Source organism: Notamacropus eugenii, chromosome 3 (assembly GCF_028372415.1).
Source record: "Notamacropus eugenii isolate mMacEug1 chromosome 3, mMacEug1.pri_v2, whole genome shotgun sequence".
Classification (NCBI taxonomy): domain Eukaryota; kingdom Metazoa; phylum Chordata; class Mammalia; order Diprotodontia; family Macropodidae; genus Notamacropus; species Notamacropus eugenii.
The window spans coordinates 163,749,139-163,772,096 of NC_092874.1; the positions used below are offsets into that span (position 1 = coordinate 163,749,139).

Below are 22,958 nucleotides of genomic sequence, written 5' to 3' on the forward strand. Positions count from 1 at the left end.
ATTTACATTAATTGCTTCTAACATCTATCATCTAGGTCCAAGGATAACACATCTGTTCACTTTTCCAAATAACTCTTAAAATACTTGAATACTTTCATTTCTCCACTTCAGGATAGTCAAAAAGATGGAAGGTGCTAAAATCATATGGGTTTAACTAATCTGGAGGGAAATGAATAGCTTAAAAACATACCCTCGGGCAAGAAACAGTTACTAATTTTGAATCAGTTACTTACAGATAGTATTTTGATTTATTAGAATACATATAAAAAATTCACACCAAACTAAAAGAAAGGATAAGTATTACATGATGTAGTGCCCAATTAACATCTGTAAACTGACTCATTCCAAATGAAGTCTATTAATCCTCAAAAATGAGAAGATTGGATAAAGGATGAGGTACTGACATGGACTATTTCCAGGACCTATGGAAAATTCAGCTAGTCTTAGATGAGGAAGACAAAAGACCCCAGAACATGCTTCAGTCAACAAACACTCAATCAGCTTGCTAAGTAGAGAGATCTTGCAACTAAGCCTGACATTAATTGAGAACACAAGCTCATCTATAAAACCTTGAAGAAGAAAATTGTAGAAGATTATAAGTGGTATCTTTTGATAAAGAAATGAGAATCTGATGGTAAAATTGAATTTGTAGATTACTTTTCATGAAACCCAATTAATCCAGCTCATTCTAAGATCTTTAAAGTTGACACTTAAGGAAGGAAGACAGTCAATAATATGTTCTTCTTCATAGACAAGGAAAAATTAACATTAGATCTCAGAGTAAAATCTCCATTGAGGTTTGTGGATAAAGAAAAATTACTTTCAAAAGCAAAGATGGTGGAATCATTTGGACCACATAAAATGTTGACAGAGGAGATTCACAATGGAGACAATTTAATCTTTATATTTTACTATGAACATTTTTTAAATACAAGAATATAACAAATGGAAAAAAAATCCCAAATCATACTGTTATACAAAGGGAAGAAAGGAAAGTTCATTCAACATAATTACAATGACAAAAGTACATAAATTAATGTACATATTCACTGCTATGCCAATCCAACTGCCAAAACAATATTTTATAGAGTTTGGGAAAAATAACCAAATTATTAAAATGAAGGTGAAAATGTTAAAAATCTCAGAGTTAGTAACAAAAAACTCCACAGAGTTTATCAGTATTAGATCTAAAACTGTATTAGAAAATCAATAACAACTGAAACAATTCAATACTGGTCAAAAAAAGCAGAGAGGTTGAGAAGCAGAAGAGGTTAAATTAAGTACACAACACAGAGAAACAAAAAGCATAGGCAAATTATTATTGAATAAATTTTAATATCCCAGTTTATCAGGGGAAAGACTCATGATTTGGCAAAAATGGCTGGGAAACTAGACAGTAGTCTGGCAAAAATTAGTTTTAGACTAACATCTCATGCTGTGTACCAAGATATGCACCAAATAGATGTATGATCTTGATAGGAATGGTCACATCATAAAAAAAAAAAAATAGAGGAGCAAGAAAGAAAGTCCCTTTTATAATTACAGAAAGATAAGGAATTCCTGACTAAACAAGTGAAAGGGAATTGTGCAAAATAAAATAGATGATTTTGATTACATATAGTTTTTGAAGATATTTTAACAGATAAATATACTCAAAATTAGAAGGGAAGTAGATAAGTAGGGGAAAATCATTGGAGCAATGTCCCATGTCTTAGATGTAAAAGGGATTAATTCAAATTTATAAAGCGAATATCCATTCTGCAATAGAAAAATGTTCAAAGAATATACACAGGTAGCTGTCAAAGGAAGACTATTAAGCTATTAATAATCATATGCAAATGTACTCTAAATGACCAATAATTAGAAAAATATAGATTATAGCAATTTAAGGCTCTAACTCATACCCATCAGACTGGTAAAGATGACAAAAGAAGAAAATGATGAATATTGAGGAGGAAATAGAAAAACAAGGTACAGCATTGTGGAGCTGTGAATATCCTAGAAATTTGGACCAATGACCCAAACCTCACTAATACATACATACACACACGCACACACACACGTTCATAAGTATATAGACAGATATACATATATACCTATACACACATGTATATATATATATATATATATATGTGTGTATATATATGTATATATATATATATGCACACACATATACTTTGAACCTTATACCTACTAGACTTAACCCTGAAAGAAAACAAAGAAGGACCTATGCATATTATAAAAACAACAATAACAGCTAACATTTATATAGATTTTACAATGTGCCAGGCAGACACTGTGCTAAACACTTTACAATTAGTACCACATTTGATGCTCACAACAACGCTGAGAGACAGGTGCTATTATTTCCACCTATTTGCAGATGGTGAAATCAGGCACACAGAAGGAAAATGATTTGCCCAGGGTCATATATCTAGTAAATGCCTAAAGCTGGATTTGAAATTAGATCTGCCACCTTGCTGCATATACATCCATACACACATCCACATCCACATACATGCATACATATATTCACATACATATATTAAGGGGTGAAAATAGTGAATCCCCTGAAGTGGTTGCATATATTCAAATTTGCATTATTTGAAGTCATAAGTGTATGAAATATGGCATTTGGTTCCACTGCAAAGGAAACATGAAGCATGAATTCAAATAATAGAACTACTTCAATAGTTTTTTTATTTACACTAATACGAACCCAAATGAGTATAAACATATGCAATATGTGCATATTTGTTATATACCAGTGTGTATAACAAATGTGTATATTCTACATAAGACACATACATCCATACAAACTCATATATGCACATACCTAGATAAATAATCTTTTTTGTAGTTGCCAAAATTGGGAGATTGGGGGAAGTGGCAACATATTGGAGGATGAATAAAAAAAATCATAGTACATGAATGTGATGGAAAAATATTGTGCCATAAAATGTGACACAATCTACACTTTCAAAGGCAATTATCTGTTTTATTTTCTCTATTAGAACATAATCTCATTGAGGGCAGGAATTATCTTTTCTCATCTTTTGATATCCCCAAATTTTTAATGGTTCCTGATATGGTAAACAGGCCATTTTAAAATTCATTTATCTATTTATTCCTGGTACTTGTGATAAAAATATGAGAAAGGAACTGATTGGCTTTTAAAATGATAGTCTACAGCTGACCATATTCTTTTTTTTTTAATTTTGAAAGTTTATTTTATTTTTATTTTATGAAAAATTTCCATAACACAGTACAATAAAAAATAAGATGATTATGCATGAAACTGCAAATGTACTCTGCACAACTTGCTATTTGTTTCAAATATACAGCAAAATTCTTGAGTAAATTTGGATATTTATAATAGAATAACTTATTCACTCAAAGTCATTCTCAAAATAATAGTTCTATTACTGTATACAATATTCTCTTATTTCTGCTCATTTCAACCTTTATTATTTCATGCAAGTCTTTTTTCCTAAACTCATCATATTCCTAAGTAACATGATTAAAAACAATTTAAAATACAAGACATCTCTATATTTATTATTTGATGAATATTTTAAAAATTGCCTTTATAGATAAAAATTTATAATTGAAAATTCTCCAGTAACAGTATTTTCCTTGCAATGTTGAGCTCATGCATGATCACTTTACAGGTGCAACAACAACAAAATAGATGATTATTAATATTAACGAACAAAATTGGGAGACATTACTCATCAAATGTATTTGCCATTATCACATATAATGTCCAGTGCAGTGTCAGTATACAATAAGGATTCCCTTTACATTGTGTATTTTTCCAGATGCCCCTGTGTGGTAGCAACATTGTACTAATTTCTATTTTTAATTTTAAATTTTATTAAAAAATTTAAAACACCCAAATACTTCAGATCCCCCTAAATTAGATTCTCTCAAATCTCTCAAAAGAGTTGGGACTAACAAAAACAAAGAAATTCATGAAGAACACCTATTTTTCACCCTCTAATATTCATTTGAAAGGATATGTCTTGCTAGCACTAAGGTGGATAAAGAGCATGAGTCAAAATTGAACAAGAAGATGGTGGATAGACTGGCTATTTTTGAGAAATTTCTCAGTGCTTTCAGTAACTTCAGCCTTCTCTTTGACACACAAGTTCATAGCACTAATGCTTTCCCTGTGATGCTGTGTGCTCCAAATCAGGAAACAAAATAATCTTTAAAGAATAAAAATCTCAGATAATCCAAAAGACAATAGAGAGATTTAAGGTAATTCACAAAAGTCTCAACCTCATCAAATGGTAATTTACACCCAAAAGGGTCATAAGGAGATATGTGGTTACTAAAGTACTCAAAGATCAAGCATCCAAAATAGCTTGAGTGGTTCTTTGGCCCTCTTCATCTTCAAAGACTCCTTGTGGTGCACTTATGGCACAACGTGGCCAAGCATCATACAGTATGAGAAAAAATAGATGAATTTTAATGTGCACCACCACTGAAAACAGTTTCTCCACTGAAGATATCACAGATCCATTGAAGAATAATATGTCTTATTTCTAGAAATGAGAGTAATAGAAAGATTAAAAAGTGATCTTCTTCAGATGGTTCCATAAGAAATGGATACACTAACTATGTTTATCAATGGATCAGCTTCTTCCTATTTATCTTATCCTAATGTTGGATCTAGTCCATTTGTTTTAAAAAATATCATTTTTGGTCATTCAAACTGTAGCTGGTGTCTTCAATTATTTCACTTTTATCCCGAACAGACTGTGAAGAATTAAGCATCATTGAGACAGAATAGAATTCAAGAATGTCTTTGAAATCAGATTTCAATAGCATTGTTGTTTTATTCACAGGATCACAGATGGATCCAAATAAAAGCTAAATTACGGTCTGCCCAAGTGTTGGGTGTTTCCCAGATGTTTAGAAGAACCTGAGAAACAAACAGAGAATTATATCCATGATCTGCATAGCCATCCTCTCTATGTGAATACCTCTAAAATAGAGTGATCCTGAGCATATGGAACAGGTTTCTCTCTTGCCAGGCAGAAACAAAACATTAAGCAGAGGAAGTGGAGCAGGAAAATACAGAATTTATTAATTCATTTCTTATGTGGCTTCTGTGGACCACATTGGGCTATGAGACAGAGCAGCCCCTCCCACTACTCCCACCCTTCATTGTATGGAAATGACTTTTATGATTACCCACCTGAAACATATACATAAATAGCTATGTAGTTTCAAAAAGTTCTCAAAATTTGAATTGTCTCTTCAGTTGAATAGCAGCCAGGCTAAAGAGTCTCCTTTTAACTACACATTAGCTCCTGAGGGTTGAATTGTTTCAAAGTGCCTCCTTTATCTCTAAACGCCTTCGCCAGCATTTTAAAACCTCCTTCAGGGAAAGGACAGAGTATGTTTTGTTTTGTGTTGTGTTTATCGGTATTACAGTCTATTGCCTGAGAGAGCTCTACTTTTTTTTTTTTCATTGCAAAAAGAGGTTTAAGGACACTTAATTGAACATCTTTCCTTTAAAAAAAACAATAACTTGACCCTCTTTTTCCTGAGAAAGACCACACTATCACCCCAAGTCGTTACTGACAAAATTTGACTTTTTAAAATGAGAACATGGGTAACAAGAGGATAATTATAGTTTGACACTGAAAAGCTTTGAAAGCATGCTCACATTTGCCATGACTACTACTTTTGAAGGATAATCATTCTCAAAATTTGTCCCCTCATAGTCTATTCTGTAATCCTCAAAATTTTGAGGGAGAAAGACTTTTTTCTCTACATAAATATCCCCTTTGATGAAATTTCATTGTCAGTAGTAAGAAGAAAATAGATTTGATAGGATTCCTCTGTATTTCTTTGATACCAAACTAAAAATGTTCATGTATACCTCAGAGAATCATTAAAGATAACTGGATTATAATCGGTCTTTTTCGAATCCTAAGGAATCTGTGATCTTTATTACTATCAGTATTTTATGAACTCTTGTTGGAAGATTCCTACCACTTCTGCTACACGTTACAAGCTGTTCCTTGGGATACCAATCAGAGTTGTGTGGGATGGCTCAGGTCCCTACATAAATCAATTACTCAGAGGCCTCTCAAAGTGATGACAGAAAAGAGTTTTATTCGATTCTCGAGAATCTGGACAATCCCACAGCAGTTCACCTGGAGTAGGAAAGCCGAAGATAAAAATCAGGACAGTGATTTATAAACCCTAACGCAAGTCCCTCCTCCCCCCCACTGACCATTATCCTCATTAGCTGAGGATATGGTCTTACATTCTAGACACGAGATCTAACCAATCCCTTTGAAATGAAGACATCGAGGAATTACGCAAGTTTTGTCCAATCATTGAGACCCCAGTACACCACACAGTTTTATACCTTATATGGAACTATTCTATTCCAAAAACACTGCAGCCCCGAGCCTCCAGGCCCCACCTCACCCTTGGGAGAAAACCACAATCTGAGGAGTCTTCACCAAGTCTATCCCACTCAATCCCTCCTCTTATTTTATCAGCCTGAAGACTTCTCACGGATGTTTTAACCAAAGTTCTGTAACATAATCTCACACTGTCTATTAATCTCCTCATCCCAATCAGGATCATTCATGTCTCTTGTCTCCACAGGTACCCAACCTTCCTTTTTTAATATCATCAGTCGAATGGCTCCTTCAGTCCTTTCTTCTACTCTAACAAGTTTTAGTAAAGAATTTCTAACTATTTTAGTAATTAGTGAAATCAAACAAGGTAGACAAATAGGAAGTAATACAATACCACTAATTGCTATAAGGCCAAACCACAGTAACCTCTTCCACCAGCTCCCCTCAAACCAGGACCACCAGGATGTATTGAAAGGGGAGCCCCAAGTTTGTATGGGAACATGAGCAACCTTCCTGATATTCTTGGTGATCTCTTTCACTATCCTTCCATTATCATCAATTTTTAAGCAACATGTAGATAAATTGAGCTTCCCACAAATTCCTCCTTCTTCTGCAAGTAAATAATCTAAGATTAATCTATGTTGCAGTACTGCTTCCCTAGTTTGTGTGGCTTGATCAGCCAGTAAGTCCAAAGCCTTTGCTGTTTGATTGGTTATAATTTCAACTACTGCTTGAAGTCTGATTAGTCTGTTTAATAGATATATAGGGGTTCTATAACCCCAGCTCCCATCTTGAGCCCAAGTTGCAGGCCCATACTCTCTGATTATCCTCTCAGGAGGCCAAGTATCGCCCCACCCATTTGCATTTCCAGTCTGAGTGAGGGAGGTGTCGATGTTCCTCTTTCTTTTTGCTAGATCATCATATAGAGGAACCCCTGGATGCTGTTTCCCTGATTCATTCTTTCTACTTTGCCTGAGGAAGGAGAATGCCAGGGAGTGTGAAACTCCCAAGTAATCTCCAGTGCTTTTATTAATGACTGCAAAACCTTGGCAGTAAAGTGAGTGCCTTGGTCCGAATCTATCCTCTCCACCATGCCATACCGTGGAATTATCTGTTCCATAATATCTTACTAACTGAGGAGGCAGTAGCTCGTGATAAGGGAAAGGCTTCTACCCATGAGGTCAGGTGATCTACTATGACTAGCAGGTATTTGAGACTGCCCACTGATGGTAGTTCGGTGAAGTCCACCTGAATGCTTTGGAAGGGTCTGTATCCCGGGGGCCTGCCCCCTTTGGGGGGGGTGGCGTTGAGCAGTCTTATTCGTCCTTCGACAAATCAGACAACCCTCCACCAATTGTCTGGCCAGTGTGTATAAGCCCGGTGACACAAACTTGGTCAATACAGCATCACACGGGTTTTGGACATCCCAATGACTACCTTGATGTAGGTATTGCAAGACTCGTCTCATCCCTGCCTTGGTCAGTACCTCACGGCCATCCGGGAGAAACCAGCGCCCTCCTTCTGTCTCCTTGGCTCCCAAGTCTTGAGCCTTTTTCTTCTCTTCCTGAGTATAGGATGGGGAGGGGAGATTGGGAGGCAAAGTAGGAATTAATGCCAACATTGCAGTCTGTCCAGGTTCCTTTTCCCCAGCCTTCCTCGCTTCCTCATCAGCAAGGCGATTACCTCTAGCCTCAAAGGTATTCCCTATTTGATGTCCTTTCACATGCACAATAGCAATTGCTTTGGGCAACAGTAAACTACTCAATACTTTAGTCAGTAGGGTGGTATGAGCTAGTTCCTTTCCCTTACTATTTACCATTCCTCTTTCTTCCCAAATTTTTCCAAAAACATGTGCTACTCCCCAAACATACTTAGAGTCTGTATATATATATCCTTCTTTCCCTTCTAATAATTTTAAAGCTTGATGCAAAGCATACAGTTCACAAGTTTGTGCTGACCAAGTCTTAGGTAAGCTACTAGCTTGTACTAGAGAACTTCTATCTCCATCTATTATGGCATACCCATTCTGTCTCTTTCCTTCTATCACCCGGGAGGACCCATCTATAAACCAATTCACTCCCTCAAACAAAAGGGATTCTTGTAAATCCTCCCGCACTTTTGTCTGATAATCAGTTATATCCAAACAGCAGTGTTCCAAATTTACAGGTTCCTCGGGTGAGGCTGACAGAAAACTAGCTGGATTAAGGTTATGGTCTTGGGACAGTATTAAATCATCCTTTTCTAATAATATGGCCTCATACTTTAAAATTCTTGAATCTGTCAGCCATCTCCCAGCTCTCTGATTTAAGATAGATCGCACCTGATGAGGTACACTCACAATCAAACAGCCTCCAAAAGTGATTTTTTCTACTTTCTTCTACTAGGAGGGCAGTGGCTGCCACAGCCTGTATGCAAGTTGGCCATCCTTTTCCAAATTCTGTGTGTTCTCACACACGCTTCAAATGGAGCTTTAATACTGACAAAGTGTGTCTCCAAGCATGAAGCTTGAGAGTTATTAACTAATAGCAATAATTATAAATGAAAGTAAACAACTTTAAAATTTTAAATGCAATAACCTTCCATAACTTTGTCTACTGGCTTCCCAATCATGCTAAACATTTTCTGAATTGGTATGGGGGAATAGATAGTTCAAGGTTCAACTTACCCATATTCCTCCCCTCCTCTTATTTTTCCTTTTTCCATACCTAAATCCAATCAATAAATACCTCTTCACATTCTTTCCCTTATGAATCCTTCCCTTCATCTATCTTCCTTTTTATATGAATATGGGAAGAAAGCAAAGTTGACTGACGCATTAGCAAATTACAGGGGGGCAGTCCCCTTGTCATAAGTACAGATACAGAGATTTAAATTAATGAACTGTCCATTTAGAGGTTCCATCTCATACAGCAGTCTGGGGAGAAATATCATCTTATGCAATTTTCTGATCTGGATGCTCCTTCAAACAGTTGTCAGCACAGCATCTCAGCATCTTCTTTTCTTTATCTTCTTGTAGAAATCCAGATGTCCACTCTCCTACAGAACTGAACTTAATACCATCTTAGATTACCAATCCTATCATTCTTACAAAAATCGAAATTGAAACTTTGACAAATTATCATTTTTTTTTAAAAGAAAAATAAGAAATTCACATTAAAATGCAGCTTCTACATTTCACAGCAAGTCATTATTCATTCCCTCATTAGGAAGATGAGATTTCACTAAGGAGTCAACACCAGGCTCCAGTACTTATATAAATACAATAAATAATCATTCTTAACACAGTGCATATCACATCATAAAACAATTCCAACTTCTGATCATGTGATGCTTCTTTTAAAGCATTTACAATATAGTCTACAAACCATTTTTCATTTAGCATTAACCAACTAGGACAAAATAATAACTATGCATGCTAGCCTCACAAGCCCTTAACCTAATCATCTCCACACCATTACTAAGAATTAGAGGACCCTAACTTATTGTTGTTGTTCTAAAGTCCTAAACCTGTTAGCTCAATGTTAGACTTAACCTCAGATGTTCCCCTACCAACAATCTATTATTCAACAGATCTGGTATTATTACTTACAAAACTTCTGATTTTAGGAATTTGCCACTAAGAGTAGGGACATTGAAGGGAAACAACATCTCCCTCACTTCATGTCAATTCCAGGCAGGAGTAGATTGTCAACTGGCGTTCAGCCAGGCTTCAAGTCTGCCAGGTGTCAGTGGGGAAATTGAGTCAGGAAAATCCTACCTCAGCCCAGACTGAACAGTCGCTCTCCCGACCTTCCCATGAGATCACCTTTTTGCAGTTCATACCAGCATCTCACAGGCTTATTGGCATCATGGATCAGTGGCTCAGACCACCTCTCTTGCTATCCACACCTGGAGTTAGACTCAGAAGAACAGTCAGTTAATAGTCCCACAAAAATCTTAAAATAGCAAGCTCCAATAATCAGTTTCAGACATGACTAATTTCACATTGGCCAAGGAACATCTCTGAAGCAGGTTTAAGTAGCCTACATGCCTTCCTATACATGTTCTAGTTCCTGATTGAATAACAATCATAAGTCATTGCTCTAATAGATTTATATCTGTTTCCCAAACTACTTTATCCCTTTCTAACCCTGCTCAATCTAAAAGAATGAGCTACACATGTGATAAGTTCAAACACTAACTTGAATTTTTATGTTCATGTAATGAATTCAAATCAAAACAATCATTTAACTTTCAATGCCAAATATTACCAGAGGCTACCTACCTCTAAGAAAATTAGACTGAAATTCTTTCCCCAAACTGAAGATGCCTCTGATTTAGTCTCAGTAATTAATTCAGTTAATTGTTTTAATACTAATTGCTTTTACATCATTTTGTAACCTGTAAAGATCTCACTCCAAGTTGGGACCTTTGTCCATTACCCCAAAAAGTTTTAGTCCCATTTGTCTAAAGGCCTTGGAAAACCTCACCTTGAAAACTCCTTGGTTTTTCCACGTGAACCGGCTCTCCTAAGGTCCACTCTTATCACTATAGCCAAGTCTATTCTACTTCCCACTCTTAATTCTATCAGTCCAAATCTCCAGTTTACTGGCCACTCCCATCAAGACCATTCCTGGAACTCCCAGACCACCTGCCCCCCCCCCCCCTTTTTATAAGGGATTCCTTTCCTTGAATCCCCCTGTAAATAAAATACAATTACAGCTAACTTTGAATCCCAATTTTGTTCTGTGTAACAATGATACAATATCTATTTATTCTCATTAGATTTAGAAAGAATGTCCCCAGGGATTTTATTTACTTCTTAGATCTTAAATTTGCCCTAAAGAGCCAATCACTGAAGATCATTTCTTATACATTTTCAAATTCTCACCAAAGCAAGTTCTATATACAATCTCCTCAGCTGCTGGGGCTGTACTTGTTACTAGCCTGAGGACTGCTTCTTTCCCCCACATATTCACACAGTGTACCAGCTTTAGGTTTTAGCATTAGAATTACAAATGGCAAACATAATTTTGTAAGTGGTAACAAATTGTTTTAGCTATGAACCCGAACAATAAATTTCAGATGACATCAATTGTATTTTCATATCCTATTAGAGAAACTAAATTCTTCCCACTTTTGTAACTTACAAATACGAATTGGATAGGCCTTTCAAAAACCCATACGAAAGATTTTACAAAGTATTTCTTAATACAGCAAATATTTCTTCTCTTATGAACAGTTTACAATTTATCACAATCCCCTTGAAACTAATTGACAGAAATCACAAGACCTAAATCCACAGCCTTTTCATATTTGCCCATAAACTTTCTTTTACAAAAATAACTTTAGAGTAAATGCTTGATTCATGGCAAACAATTTTAGCTAAAATTTCCTTTTCAACAACAGAAATCAACTTTTAACATAATACATGCTCAGATGAAATAGGCTTGAAAATCACACCTATATATATATATATACCCTTACATTTTTAAAGCATTCTCATTTTCTTAATAAGAATGCTACAACAAGAAAACTCTTACAAAAAAACAATTCATAACAACTCTTTTTAACCAATTCACAAACTAGCTTAACAATGCAAATTCTAATACAATATTTAGATGGATTACCTAAAAATTTAAACTTATTTAAGTTTACTTAAAACTTAAAAGAAGCCATTAACCTATTCAGCTCTTTCTAAGTTTCAAATTATCAAATTTCTATTACATCTTTTTAAAACCCCAATCTATTAGATTAATGTTGCATCTAACAAATACCTATCCTTTTGTTAATGGAGCTAACATTTTTGGCAGAAATGCTGCTGGGTGTCTCTGCCCTCCTCTTATTTGTGCCAGGATTCCCAAGGCCACCCCTTTCTGGCCCTCCCACCCTGCAAAGAAAAAGAAAAACCTAAACTTATTATCTTTTTACTTTAAATACATTGTCTGGCATCAAATATATTGACCTAATTAAACCTAAATCCAAAACTCTCAGCTCTAACTTGCTTACTTGAGATTTTTTTTTACTTTCTAATCTTCTGCTTACTTCCACCAAACTTTAATAAATTCTAACCTATCTGAAGCATTAAATTAAGAATGACACATTTCACCTATTCACAATTCCAAATAGACCAGAATGAATTCACTTAACTTTCTGTTATTTCCCATTACACTAAAATTTCTTCTTTTGGGTGAGGCAGGAAATGGTTAATTGGTTGCTAGCATGCCTCTTAGGTCTGAGGGAAAAAGATTTTTTTTTTTTGTTCCTTTCTCTCCCTCCTTGTCCCTCAGCCCCTCTGAAACTAGTCTGGAGGGGTTGAAGAAAGGGAGTAACAGGAATTTCAAGGACAGTTCAGCTCAGCCTTTCTGCTCCTGCTGGCTGGCTGGCTAAATTTACAACCTTATCAGATAAAAACAGAGACACACAGACTTTCATTCACACAGAAATACCAACACAACATATACAGACAAAACATTTAACAGAATAGAATAGGACATATAGGTTTACATTTTTGTCACACCCAGTCCTCGGAGGAACCATATTTGGGCCAGACTGTGCCTCCTCCTCCTCCAATGTCTTTTCACCCCATACGAAACAACAGTGCTTAATCATCTTCTTCTACATTCTTTTCTCTATAATTTTGGTAATTCATGCCAATTTTGTAATCGGTTTCCCAAGGGACTATTTACCGGTATTTCTTCCTGACTCCACTCCGAAGCTCTATTCCTGGACTGCTTTTGTCCCATTTTGGTCGAGGGTTGTCGCCAACACCTCCGAGTCTGAGACTCAACGAATTATGCTAGCTCCCTTGCTAGCTTCTCTTGCCAGCTCTCAGGTGAGGGTCGCCCGTCACCAACAGTCACCCAGCAAACGTTTTTGGGGGGGCCCTTCACCCTGGGGTCCCGCAGTCCACTAATTTGGTTGGGAGTCGTCACCTTCTCCCCGAGTCTATCTAAGACTCAACGAATTGACCCCCAGACCCCCCCCCCCGCGCTTACCGCTGGGTTGTATACGCGTACAAGTTGCCTGACTGCAAACTTCAACACCAACCGGTTGGCATTTTTACACACTTCACAGCTTCGGAGTCTTTGGAGTCCTTATCTCTATTCTTTTCTGTCTTCACTGAGTTCCTCTGCTTCAGGTCGTTACCTTGCAGAGAGGGAGGCCCGGCAGCTCCTTTCAAGGACAATGGGGAAATCTCCCCACGGGCGCCCAAGTCCTTGGACTGAGCTGTCAGCCGTCTCTCAGAAAGGTCACAGATCCCGGACGAGCCCCCAAACTGTGTGGGATGGCTCAGGTCCCTACATAAATCAATTACTCAGAGGCCTCTCAAAGTGATGACAGAAAAGAGTTTTATTCGATTCTCGAGAATCTGGACAATCCCACAGCAGTTCACCTGGAGTAGGAAAGCCGAAGATAAAAATCAGGACAGTGATTTATAAACCCTAACGCAAGTCCCTCCTCCCCCCCACTGACCATTATCCTCATTAGCTGAGGATATGGTCTTACATTCTAGACACGAGATCTAACCAATCCCTTTGAAATGAAGACATCGAGGAATTACGCAAGTTTTGTCCAATCATTGAGACCCCAGTACACCACACAGTTTTATACCTTATATGGAACTATTCTATTCCAAAAACACTGCAGCCCCGAGCCTCCAGGCCCCACCTCACCCTTGGGAGAAAACCACAATCTGAGGAGTCTTCACCAAGTCTATCCCACTCAGAGTCCTACTAAGGTATAATAATGACCTTGAGAGGTTCAACTGACCATTGAATTGTAATTTGTTCTTCCTTTTAAAAATAAACAGTGACATCACTGGGTTTTGTCTTCACCATTGCATGACTTGGATTTAAATGAGGTGGAGTTGTATAATATTGTCATCTTCACTTTCTCTTCCAGAGTTATCAGAGCCCAATGGCAAAACAAAAGTAAAGAAAGTTGGTTATCCCAGGATGTGGTGGATGACCTTGGCATCTTCAATGTCTGATCAGGCTCTAAGCAATTCACAATGCCTACTTCATTTGACTTCATGGCTGTTGGAATAAATTGTTCTCATTCCTCCCATTACACTAGGGAAGTCTTCATTTTCTTGCACTAGATGCCCTGCTAACTGACCAACAGGTTTGAGACTTGGCAGTAACCTCCACCTGGTTCAGCCTGTTTCCTGAGATGGTTATACCAAGGTGCAGTCACAGCACATGATACATCTTCTTGGAGCTACAAATGTGAATTGAGTGCCAGGTAGACACCAAAAGTGGAAGAACAGACCTGAAAAGGGTTCAGCAAGCCCTCAAACCAGAGGTCCTCATCCTCCTTGAACATGTCATAGACCGTGAATCTGCTCAGATTAGACCCATTTTCTTTATGGATCAGAAGGTCTCCCCCATGGAAGAAAGGTTAGACTTGTCCCATTTAACCTTTGTGTGTAGTTCTAAGAATAACGGAAAGAAGCTGCAAAGATGCAAATTTAAATTTTATTAAAAAAAAAAAAAAGAACTTAAATAACAGATTCTTCCCAAGAGTATGAACTCTCTAAAAGTAGAATGACCTACCTAGGAAGGTGATGGACACTACCTCATTGGAAATCTTCAAACAGAAGGAAGATACTCACTTGTAATGTATATGGTAGAGCTGATTCTTTTGGAGGTATGGGTTAGAAAAGGTGGCTGCTGAAATCTCTTCTTCCTCTAAAGTTCTGAATCTGGGACTTCTCAAACTATTGTAATTATTACTTAGGAGCTAAAAGTAGGATACAGCTTTGATCCATGATTCATTGCTCATTCCATAGATTCTTGATAATAATGCTCTTGTTGATTGGCCAGCAATAGGTCCCAGACAAAGCCCCATTAGGTCATTGTTTGGGCTGTGATTGGCTCAGGGTGAATGTAAATGGCAACTGTTCCTGTTTTAATCAGAAATCCTGAGGATCTTCCCCTCCCAGATTGATATACATACATACATACATACATACATACATACATACATACATACATACATATATATATATATATATATATATATATATATATATATATATATATATATATATATATATATATATATATATATATATATATATATATATAGACTAGGTAAAAGAGGTCATTCTTTACCTCATTTCTTACCTAGCTTTAATCACTGAATTGGCTTTGCCTCAGTCAAAGGAAGACTACTTAAAGACTTTAGTTAAAAAAGCCAAGGTTTCCTACAACATCCAGGGCCATCTCCAGTAATCCTAATATGTATCTTGGCACTGGACCCAGATGGCTCTGGAGGAGAAAGTGAGGCTGGTGACTTTGTACAGCCCTCCTCACTTAAATCCAATTCACTTGCATGTCATGACATCACTTCTCTGATGTCATGGTCCTCTTTGAGAATGAAGGACAAACAACAGCAACAAACCCTTAATTTTGAATTATTCACAAATTAGAAGTAAGAAGAAATGAGAAACCAGCATATATGAGATTCTTCATGAATGTTTGTCTCCTCCCTCCTCTTCTTTTCCCCTCCGCCAGCAGATGAAGAATTTGAAGAACAGATATATAAAGCCGCTTTGTGCAGGTGACAGAGATGGTTGCAGAAAGAGCCCATTTGTTCTGCCTCTCAGTTATGTGTTCTTTTTCCTACACTTTTGGGAGACCTTCCTTTGTATTTTATGGATTCTATTGTTTCTCTTACTGAGCTGGATAAATGAAGTTATATTTCATAAATATGGGCTTCACTGGTTCCCTTAGGGACTAATCTATTTATAGACGTCCTTTTCTTTCCTCTTTTTGCTAAATCTTGAACCATTTAAACCCAGACTACACCAATTATCAAGACATATCAATTACAGCTGCATGAAATTAAGTTTTTTACAATTTTGTTTAAATGAAATATTTAGAGATCTTCAGTTTTAAATACTCTCATCCTTGAATGATATACCTACATACCTTTCCTTAACCTTATCCCTACTATTTCTAGCCCTTGCTCAAAACTATCACTGTGTCTATGCCTTTCTTCACTGTTCTCCCCTTCTTTAAAATGAGAGGTAGTGTGGCCTTGTAAATGGAGCACTAAACTTAGATTTCGATTTGGATTCAATTCTCACGATGAACACATACTATCTATAAGACATTTAGACCCTTTCAGAGCCTCAGTTTCCCACGACTATGATACAGAGTTGATGTGATAAAAGCACTTTGCAAACTTGATAGCACTATAAAAGTATCATTATTAAGTATATGGTCAAAATATTATTAATAAAATAAATGCAGAATCATAGTTGCTTAAAAGAATTCATAATAGTTTAACTTTGTCTTTAAAAATTCTGTAAGCTTTTATTATGTCACAGGATTAGATAATTTGAGAGATGGAAGAGAACCTCTCCAGATATCACATTCAATTCATACCCTAAAAGAAGCCCACAGCATTCCTGACAAGTGCTTGTTCAACTTCTGTATGAAGACCTCTAAAGAGAGGGAAATTGCCCCTTCCAAAAGTAGCCCATTCTACTTTTTGAAATCTTTATTAGGAAGGTTTTCTTAAAAAACAATTCTAAATGTGCCTTTTTGCACAGAAAGGAAAACTGGAGCCCAGAATAGCTAAGTGAATTACTTAAGGTCATCATTGTCTTCTGTCTTTGTCCAATTATAATGGACTGTGACCCCCTACCTGTAACAGCAATGACTCTGACATACACAGGAGGGCCTGCTATACAGGTTCTTAGATCTGCTTTTCTAAAAGGAAAACCTTATAAAAGGTCAACAACCTACTGTAATCAAGCACATATATCATTCACTTAGTTCAGGGGGAAAAGTCAGCACCCTGAACTTCAGAGAAAATACAAACAGAAATTACAAGCAGAAATTATGAACAGAAAGACCAACAGATAGGGCTTGTAACTGTCTGACCACAGATAATACATAGATAATTACCAGAGATAGAAGCACCAGCATCTGAATTTTGAAAGCCAGCTGGTTCCATAGCAACTATTCAGAGTCTCATCTGGCACACAAACCTTCTTCCAAAAAATTAGTTCCCAAAGTAAACCCTCGCCTCAGAGTATATATACACTTTTCAGAGCCAGAGGGGACCACCCTTGTGACCTAGTGCCTCATTAGAAATTAAGAAAAGTATTGAGGCCTATTAATGGGCAGGGAAGATCTTTAACTTTTCCCCCCACCCAATATTACACTACCCTTAATCCCTGTTCCTCCACCCCTTTTTTTCAGACTCTTTATCTTCCTTTATCATAGGCATATAGATCTGGAGCTGGAAGAAACCTTAGAAAACATCAAGTCTAACTTTTTTTTCATTTTGCAGTTGTGGAAATTTAGACCTTGACAGATGAAATATCTTTTCTGAGGTCACATAGGAATGTGTGACAGAGATAGAATTTGAACCCCAGCTTCTTTGACTCCAAATCCAAAGTTCTTTCTTGGGTATTATTAACTCTGTGTTGCTTTCCCTTCCCTTCCTCTCTGCCCCCACCCCAACAACAACAACAACAAAGTATTGTTTTCCTCATCAAGCTTGTCTTTGCTCTGTCTGGAACTCTTCCCACATTAAATTGTACCATGTGCCGTGAGTTGTATCTTGTATTATACTACCTTGTATTAAAATTTTCTGTTTACATGCTGTATCCCTCCTCTGGAGACCCAAGCTGGGTAATGTTTTGCTTTTTTTTTAATCTTTCTATTTCCAGTGGTTAGCAAAGCACTTCATGCATTTTTTGTCAAAAGAAGGAGAAATGTGAATTAAACTCATGCTCTGCTTTCTCCATCACACTACACTGCTGTATCCTAGAATTAGAAATATTTCCATTATAAAAAGAAAAAGGACAGTGGATCAGGAATTTGCATAAGATTTGTTTTTTTGTTGTTGTTCAGTTGTGTCTGATTCTTCATGACCATTGTGAGGTTTTCTTGGCACAGATATTATAATGGCTTGTTATTTCTTTCTCCAACTCATTTTACAAAGGAGTAAACCAAGGTTGAAGGGTTAAATGACTTGCCTAGAGTCACACAGCTAATGAATTTCTGAGGCTAGATTTGAACTCACAAAGATGAGTGAGTCTTCTTGACTCCAGATCTGGTATTCTATCCATGACTCCATCTAGTTGCCCAAGATTTCCTTTACTGAGATGATTATTTTTTGTTGTTGTTGTTTTTGCATTGACATATTAACTCCTGTTAACTTAAAAAAAAAAAGTATCTAGTTCCACTGAAGTTTCTCTATGGAATTTTATAGGATTTAGATTATTACACTTCAATTCTGTTAAAATTTATTTAGAAGAGAATCATTGAATGTAGTTAAAACAGTATTAATTTCAGTGTTTGCCAGTATATTAATATATTTCTACACTTTTAAAAGTTTCACAGTCCTGAAAGTTCATTCTGTATATATGTGTTTTGAGCTCAAAATTTCTAAGATTTAGTTGATGCTTCAGATATAGGTTGGACTACACAAGCATTGTAATTCTTTCCTACTCTGTAGGTCTATGACTTGAAACTTTATTTTTCCCTTAAATTTGTATATATTTTCCCTTTTGATAATAAAGCATAAGAAAGATGTGCACATATATGAACTATTTTTGGAAACTGTCCTAAACCTATAGCTTTTCATTTAAGCCATAATGTCACAACACAACTTAGTTATGTGGAATATTTCTGGTGCTTTTTTTCCTCTGTGATTAGTGAGTCATTGATTTGTAAACAAATATTTGGCAATCTTCACTAACACAACAAAGTGAAAATGCATTCCTAAATTTGCTCATAATATAACATTCTTGGCCCCAGAGCAGATTATTTGGCAGAAACAAAGGATAAGTCATTGGCAAAACTGAAGAGATAATAAAATTGATCATGTCATATTAAAATTATAATAGCCAAGGAGGAGAATGCTGCAAATATTCAAAGATACACTCTAGACTTTAGGAAAGCATGAAACATGTTACAAGATATATTAAATGGTTACCTGACCACTAGAGACTCAAAACCAAAGATGACTCAGTAGGGATCAGAGGCTTTCAAAAACAAAATTCTTGTTATATGTTCACCAATTAGTAATAAAAAAGACAAGGGAAGGGTGGTAGCTACAATAAATCAATCTAAATAAATGTACAAACTATTCTCTAAAGAGGTCTCCTTTCTAAAGGTGTATTAGAATGAGGACAAAGATAAAGAAGTATCAGAAAGTCTAACACTCTAAAAGAACTGAAATTTTAAAAATGGGAAAAGAAAATAATGGGTTGGGGGTAAGATTTGTTCAAAACAAGAAAGGCTTAGGCTTTAGGAGATACGATGTGAAAGTGAACAAATAGCAAAGAAAAAACAGATCTTAACTCCTAATTTATTTCCATCTTCTTTATCCAGCTGAATTATCTTTAGTTTGGAAAAGGAAGAGCAAACATGATTAAGAGTGAATTGAAACCCAAGACAGATAAGAGAACATACAGGGGGCACTTTGTTGCTTTAAATGAGTTTAGATTCCTAGAAACAGAAGAATCATATCTCAGGGCACTGAAGAGAACTTATAGACACTATTGTTGAACAAATATCTACACCCTAGAGGACTTGTGGACAATGGGAGAGCTATCAGAAGACTAAAGAGGGAGATTGTTATCCCAATTTTCCAAAAGTCAAAAAATACATGCACACACACACACACACACACACACAATACAATATGGATATATGCACATGACCGGGTACTGGACCAAACTGAGACCTTTGTCCCTTAACTCAAAAGAGTTTTAGGCCCATTTGTCTAAAGGGCCCTGAAAAACCTCACCTTGAAAACTCCTCGTATTTCCCCACTTTGTCTGGCATTCTCTTAAGGTCATAAGCTTTTCATTATAGCTATGCCCAAATCTCTTTTATCTCAGGATTCCCTTTAGGCAACTTCCCACCCTGGATCCAATCAAAATCTCATTATCCAAACTACTGACCACTCCCATTAAGATCCTTCCTAGAGTCAATCTTTATTCACCCCTGGGTACTAGTCATTCCCATCAAGACCATCCCTGGAACCCCAGACTACTAGGCCAACCCCAGATCCCTCCCACAGTCTTTCTGTATATAAGATGCTTCCTGTCTCCATGAAGGTGCTTGGAATCAATCTAGTTCAGATTCTATCTGGCCCACTTGTTAATACAAGCACCACAAATGGTTAGGCTTCTTAACTTTAAGCTTCTAGGCTTCTAACCTAATTGAGTTAAGAGTCAACCCAATGTGGTGAATCTTTAATAAACTTTATTTTACTTGGGCTGTAAGAAGGTTTGGGTTGAATTCATTGGAGCAGGACCCAGTGTATGACTTTTTGGAGTCCTGAGCACCCTTAACCTCAAAACACATATGCATTTATATACATAAATACGTATATATACATACATATATATTGCATGTTCCAGGAACTACAGAATATTAACTTTGAAATAAATCCTTGGCAAAATTTAGAGTGACTCATATCTTTCAGGGTTCCTAGATCCCTATCCTTGGAATGACTGGTTCAGTCTTGAGAGCTTCACTCTGAAGAGGACAGTTCACATCATTTAAATTCTCATCTATGGATATTCCATCACATCCATCCCACAGTCCTAAAGATGCAAATTCCCATTACGCATTTTTACATAGAGTACATTTATTAGAATCAAAGTCTGATTAGCAAGAAAAATGCCATTTCCCTCCTACTCCTAAGTCCTCAGAAATGAACTCACGATAACAATAAGGCACAGCATTCCCTATTCTTAACTATTTTCAGGAGCGTCAGTAGAAATGAGTAACCTAAGTGAAGGTACTACATCGATGTCCTATAGCTGACCTGCTCCCATTAGGTTAGAATTCTGTAGAATGTGAAGGGATTAAGAGTGATTCACTTACCTGTTCTTGCATCTGTTCACCTACTCTGTAACCTTCTTCTAACTCCTCCTTGACTTAACAGGACTTGGTAAAAACAAACACATAAAACAAAACAAAAACAACAACAGAGTTTTAAATGATCAGAGGCTTAATATGAGTCAAAGGTATGTCATAACAGGCAAAAAAAAAGGGAGGGAGAAGGAATGCTACCTACAACCACATTCAAATAATTTAATTCAACAAGCGTTTATGTCCCTTTTATGTGCCAAACACTGTTCTAGGTTTAGGATACAAAGACAGAAATGAAATGATTTCTTCTTTCAATTAAAAGAAATATAGGATCTACAACAAAGGACACAAGTTTTATTGGTCTGACTGGTTCTCATATAATTTTTTCTGAGCATCAGATTTTATTTTCTTTATTTTAATTAATTAATCAATTAATTTTAAATTTTCAGCATTCACTTCCATAAGATTTTGAGTTTCAAATTTTTTCTTCCTCCATTCATCACCCTTTCCAAGACAGCTTGCAGTCTTATATAGACTCTACCTATCCACTCACATTAAACATATTTTCATTTTTGTCATGTTGTGAAGCAGAATTAAAAACAATGGGAGGAACCATGAGAAAGAAGAAACAGACAAACCAAAACAGAGATAGAGAGTGAGAAAGTAAAGAGTGTGCTTCAACCTGAATTCAGACTCCATAGTTCTTTTTCTGGATCATGAGTCTTTTGGAATTATCTTAGATCATTGCATTTCTGAGAAGAGCTAAGTCTGTCAAAGTTGGTCATGTACAATGTTGTCATTACTTCGTACGATGTTTTCGTGGTTCTACTCACTTCACTCCACATCAGTTCAAATTAGTCTTTCCAGGTTTTTCTGAAGTCTGCCTGCTCATCATTTCTTATGAAACAATAATATTCCATTACATTTATATACAATGATTTGTTCAGTCATTCCCCAATGGATGGGCATCCCCTCAATTTCCAATTCTTGGGTACCACAAAATGAGCTGCTATAAACATTTTTTGAACATGGGGGTCCTTTTGCCATTGGGCATCAGATTTTAAAAGAGATGTTGACTAACTCTAAGCTTACAAGACTGAATGATCAGGATGGTGATGAGTTTTAAAACCTTGCCATAAAAAGAATAGTTTAAGACCCCGGGCAAATTTAGCCTAGAGCAATAACACTGGATAAGAAAGTAACAGTGTTGTCAGTTATTTGAAAGGCTTTTTATCCACAAATGGACTTAGGATAATTGGCCTCACTGAGCAAAATAGGATCAATAAATGGAAGAAGTTGAGGGAGAGTTTTCTAGCCATCAGAACTGCTGAATAAAGAATTTATGAGATGGTTTATTTCCAATTACTGGTGGCTTGGTGTGTCAGAACAGTCATGTGAGGCTGATTTTCTCTATAAGGGCCTGTGCCTCCACAAGGAAGTGGCAGCATAGGGTACGGTCTATGCAGAAAACTAGTGGAAATGTCAGGACATCAGGTAGCTCTGCGTCATCTGATACCACAACTGCAACAGTTCTTTGCAGTAAAGAAGAAAAACAAAAGGATGATATCAGAACAGTCATCAATTCTCATGATTTGTATTAGACTCATTATATCTTTCTGAAACAAAAGCTAGATTCTGCACTTATTGTGTTAATAGCAGTTTTTATTTATTTGTTTTTGATTTGTGATCATTTCTGGGAGTTTACTTTATTGGATTCAGTCCTCAGGGCACATAT

At 36.5% G+C, this 22,958-nt stretch overlaps 1 protein-coding gene across 1 annotated transcript; it reads right to left on the reverse strand.

The window, feature by feature from the left end:
• Window positions 1-6,054: 6,054 nt before the first annotated feature.
• LOC140531915 (uncharacterized) lies at window positions 6,055-21,247 on the reverse strand. The gene is made up of 3 exons (XM_072650552.1): window positions 21,236-21,247; window positions 7,827-8,766; window positions 6,055-6,173 (listed from the first exon to the last, which is right to left on the reverse strand). Exons 1-3 carry the CDS (start codon window positions 21,245-21,247, stop codon window positions 6,088-6,090), a joined length of 1,038 nt encoding a protein of 345 aa, XP_072506653.1. The 3' UTR covers window positions 6,055-6,087.
• Between the last annotated feature and the right edge of the window lie 1,711 nt (window positions 21,248-22,958).

Excerpts from the sequence above, each read along its gene's own strand:
- LOC140531915 (XM_072650552.1), bottom strand. Across the intron at positions 6,174-7,826 it reads CTTGCAATACCTACATCAAG|GTGAACTGCTGTGGGATTGT; the intron begins GTAGTCATTGGG and ends TTCCTACTCCAG.